Genomic DNA, 4779 nt, shown 5'->3' with positions numbered 1-4779 from the left:
CAGGAATGGTTTTTAACATCTTTAAAGGGTTGAAAAAAAAGAATGACTGAGCCACACTGACTGTATGTGTCAAAGCCAAAAATATTTACCATCCGGCCCATTTCTGGAAAAGCGTGCCACCCCCTGCTTTAACAGACTGAATCGGTGTGCATCGTTTCTATCTCATGCAGCCTCCCTGCAGGGTGAGGCACATCGTGCTGTTGGCGAGCTCATTTTACAAACCTTTGCCTGCATCCTGCACGCAAGGTACGGGGCCACGGTCACACAGCGCTGGGGGTGAGCGAGGAAGCCGCCGAGGACTTTCTTGGGTTGGGAGACAAATAGAACGTACAAACTATCAAAACACAAACCTCGGGCTTGGAAGCAGCATCAGAAAAGCCACACGATAACCCGCTGAGTTTCAGGTTAAGCAGCGGCCAGTAAGCATTAGAACCAGGGTCCACAATAAGCAGGGCCTGGACTTAGGGTCTCTGTACGGCCTCCTGCAGTCCCAGGGTATGTGTTGTAACAGGTGTAAGAGAACCAACATCTAGGAAGATGTCAGAGTTCAGGTGACGTGATGGGAAAAATATAAAAGGAGGTAGAATCATTACCTTATTGAACTCAAAAACATATTAAGCCGGTTTAAAAATCTCACAGAAATGAGAGCAATACGTGTGTTCATGAATCACTTATGATTCATCAGCTCGGCTTCTGGAAATTCATCTTCAAGAAACAATACAAAATACAAAATGAGTTACATTCACAAAGATGTTTCTGGTAGCACTCTTTAAAGGAGAACATGGGAAATTGCACAAATCCAAAAAGCTGCACTTGGCGGGTAACTGCGGTGTTGCCCCCATATGGAGGACCAGGGGGTCTGAAGACAGAGCCACACCCGGTGCTGTTTATCGTGGCCGCAGGAAGCCTTTCCAGGGGGCGGGGCAGAGGGAACCAAACTCCCAGAGAGACTGAGAGATGAGCCCGACAGCACTGGTTCCAAGGGAAAACTTCATGCAACTTAAAATATATTTGGACTGGTTTTTATGTAAAAAGAACTTTAACTCTCCATGGTGTTAACAGCCCAGGGAGACACACTCCGTGGCACCAGAGTCCATGGCCCCCCCACACCACCACAGAGCACAGGGGTTCTGTGGGCCAGTGTGAGAAGCAAGCTATCCAATGAAAAAAAGCCCCAGAAGGATAGAAAACTGTACATACATTATATGGTCATATCTAAACAAAACCACCACCACCACCAGGAAAACCTGTTCAGTGTTAATGGTTGGCTTAGCAGAGGGGATTTTAGGTAATCTTAGTATTTTCCATTCTTTCTTTTGGTAATGGGGTTTTAGTGCTATTATAATAAAAAACGTGATTGGAAGAATCTTGCAGAGTTGCTAAGCCTCCAGGGTGGTAACAAAATCTGAGACATACGATCACAATATTAGTTTTCAACACCATGTTTTCGGTCCTGGTATCCTTACTTGGACTCATTGTAAGAAATGCAGGATTACAGAAAAGTGAGTCAGAAGTTATAATACCCTGTACTGTTTGCTATAAATTCACTAGAGGCCAAGAACCAGAATTGAAATGAAGTAAGGCCACGAGTTTGGGCACATAAACATCAGGGAAGTGTGAGAACAGGCAAACCAGGAAACGTCCCCGGTGTGCAGACGGACATTCTGCTTCGGGCGGGGACGCGAGGCCCCAACAGATGCGTGCAGTCTCTCATCCCAGCAACGCCTCATCTGGATTTGTTACTTCTCAGAGCGGACTCTTTATTCCGGCCTCACAGGGGCCTGCTCACACAGCGCACGTCCCCAAGCCTGGGTAATGTTCCCGCAAATGACAGAGTTATTCGGCCAACCCAGAAACCCTCTGTGGCTAAAATAAGCTCAGTCTGCCGGGCCACCTGGGAACCCAGCTGCTGCTGGACCCTATACAACCTTCACCTGTCTGTAATGCCACTGCTCGAAACTTCCCCGAGTTTACATCCCATGCCTAATTCAAGTGAGCAAAAGAATTCCGATCCTTTTGATAATAAAATGCCATAACTTAATAATTTCTTTGCAATGCAGCAGTTAGTTAAAATGTGTAAAACTCCTATTTCCAATTCATCAAGAACTGGGTCTACCAAATCAGAAGGCCCTGCTGCCCTTATCAGCACCTTGCTGGTGAACCAGAAAACACTAAACTGACCAGGGGCCCAGCACAGCAGGATCACACTGAGGGAAAGCACCTACAATTCTCTAATTGTGTGGATTTGTCCAGTGACCCATACTTTATAATTAAGGAAAAATTCCCGGACTTCTCTGGTGGCACAGCGGTTAAGAATCTGCCTGCCAATGCAGGGGACACAGGTTCAAACCCTGGTCCAGGAAGATCCCACATGCCGCGGAGTAACTAAGCCCATGCGCCACAACTACTGGGCCTGAGCTGTAGAGCCCACAAGCCACAACTACTGAAGCCCGTGCGCCCAGAGCCCGTGCTCCGCAACGAGAAGCCACCGCAGTGAGAAGCGTGCGCACCACAACGAAGAGTAGCCCCCGCTCACCGCAACTAGAGAAAAGCCTGCGCACAGCAACGAAGACCCAACACAGCCAGAAATAAATAATTAAAAGTTTTTTTAATTAAAAAAAAAAGAAAGAAAAATTCCCTGCACACAGATGCATCTAAACACATGGTGAATAACTCATCAGCAGGACTACTGCCAATTCACAACTCACTATGAAAGGTGTGGAAGGGAAAGCAACCCCACACACCAGGCCTCATGACCACTGAGCGGATTTTATTTTCGCACGCAAGAATGCAGAAAGACACCGAAAGGTTAATCTTTAAACTGAGCTCTCAGTGGCGAGGTGACACTCGTCCTGAAGAGGGCTGAGGCATCCTGAACTTCAAGAGCTCCAGGTTTAGGTCCAAGAAGGTGTACGTGCTGTAGTCATGATGCTGGAGATTCTTGTAGGTGGTGTTGTCAAATGGCTCAGCAGGGGTGGCGGCCATCGGGGACGCTGCAGGGGAAACACAGCGCAGGTGAGGACCTCCGACAGGGAGGGAGCTTCTGAGTGAGTCAGCGCACACTCTCTCTCTCTCACTCACTCACACACACACACACACACACACACACACACACACACTCACATACCAAGCATTCTACATGAACCCTTCCTGAATGCACTGTCTACTTAGAAAAGCCCATAAAGCAACAGTGTCTTCAAAAGCAAAATAAAGAAATTAGCTGAAAATTTATACTAAAACATATAGCCTCAATAATGTAAGAAATGGAATAGCTTTTACAACGTGCCTTAACATCTTAACTTTGTATACCTCTAGACTTGAAAATGCCAAGAACAGTTATGGAGGGACTTTCAGGTTATTTAAAGATGCAGAAAAAAAGCAGATCTATTAAATGTCTCTAATAGAAATAAACCATTCACAGAAGGGAAATTTAAAAGCAGAAACTAAGTGAGCCTTTTAAGTCTCTAAACGCAAGAAAATTAGATAAAGCCCCGTGGTTTTAATAATAATGACACAGTTAAGGGGAACTGGAAATGAGATGTGTAGTTTCTGTTGTTCACCTTTTTTTGAAGAAGTCGTTGGTATACTTTAGATTCACAGACTAAGAAATACTTAGCCTTATTTCTCTAAGTGGAAAAAAGAATTAAAATCCATACACCTACGCAATTGGTGATCTTAAAACTAAGAGCGTGGATGAAGCAAAAGACACCCGGCTCTCCTGCAACATGACACGCAACATGATGGAGGCACAGCGAAGCTGGTGTGGGGTGACGGCTCAGGCTGGTTAAGTTCTTACTGACCCTAAACCACTGCCGTCGGGACTCTCGCCACTCCTACTCATGCGGCACAAAAAATAACTACAGTTTTCCACTATTTGGACTCATACCAAAAGTTTTGGTTTTCATTTTTTTGGTTGTATTAAAATAAATGATGCCTTATTTAAAGAAGTGACATCTTTCCAATCTCAACAAGCAGAGTATCTTCGACGTGGTACAGGGACATCCCAAGCAGATGCACTCTTACAGCCCAGGTGGGGAAGGTGCTGACTGGAGGGAACGGGGGTCTGGAGAACTCTCGTCTAACACCAATCCCCCCGGAGGGCCAGGAGCCAGGCAGCTGGGCTGGGAGAGCTACGAAGTCGGCCCCCCTGTAGACACTGCCCCCGCGAGTGAGCTGCACTCCTGGGCAGTGTCTTTAGCCTCTGAAGGGCAAAGAGAATACTGGAAAAATAACACAAGCATGAAAAAGTAGGGTCAAATTGTTTCCAAAAACACTGCAGTCTGAAAACCCCCAATTCTCTATGTTATCACCCTGAAGGTTTTACAAATTTACAGCAGAATGACTAACACAGCAGCAACAGGAAAGTGGTCCTTGGCGTCTGGAGAAATCTGGCAGGGGCTGGCACTTCGCACATTTTTGAAAGAGGGAGAAGATGGAGAGGGAAGAAAACACATAAATCCTGTCACCGTAGTGAAACCAGTAAGTATAATTACAGGTAATGTAAATTAGGCAAGGGGGAGGCTTTCAAAAGAAGAGAGCAAACAGGAAGGAGCGGGGTTTGTCAGTGATGCGTTTTCAAGAGCCACAGATGCCACAACAGACCTGCTTTACAGTTTTGCCATGATCCACCTAAAGCACACTGCATTTTATGAAGTTCAAAGCGCAAGAAAATGGTAAAATAATAGGAATAAAGTTTCCCTTTAAAAATTTAGGGTAGCAGGGCTTCCCTGGTGGCGCAGTGGTTGAGAGTCCGCCTGCCGATGCAGGGGACACGGGTTC

General features: G+C 46.1%; 1 protein-coding gene across 1 annotated transcript in view; it reads right to left on the bottom strand.

Annotated features, from left to right (window-relative positions):
- Positions 1 to 2829: 2829 nt before the first annotated feature.
- The window catches only part of NDUFV3 (NADH:ubiquinone oxidoreductase subunit V3), a 10910-nt gene continuing 8960 nt past the window's right edge, over positions 2830 to 4779 (bottom strand). The window contains exon 3 of the mRNA XM_007451126.1: positions 2830 to 2993. Within this exon, the coding sequence (XP_007451188.1) occupies positions 2830 to 2993 (164 nt within the window). The remainder of the gene's footprint in view (positions 2994 to 4779) is intronic.

The sequence above is a fragment of the Lipotes vexillifer genome, unplaced genomic scaffold (assembly GCF_000442215.2).
Source record: "Lipotes vexillifer unplaced genomic scaffold, Lipotes_vexillifer_v1.1 scaffold1761, whole genome shotgun sequence".
In the NCBI taxonomy this organism is placed as follows: Eukaryota; Metazoa; Chordata; class Mammalia; order Artiodactyla; family Lipotidae; genus Lipotes; species Lipotes vexillifer.
This window is presented reverse-complemented; position numbering and strand designations above follow the sequence as displayed.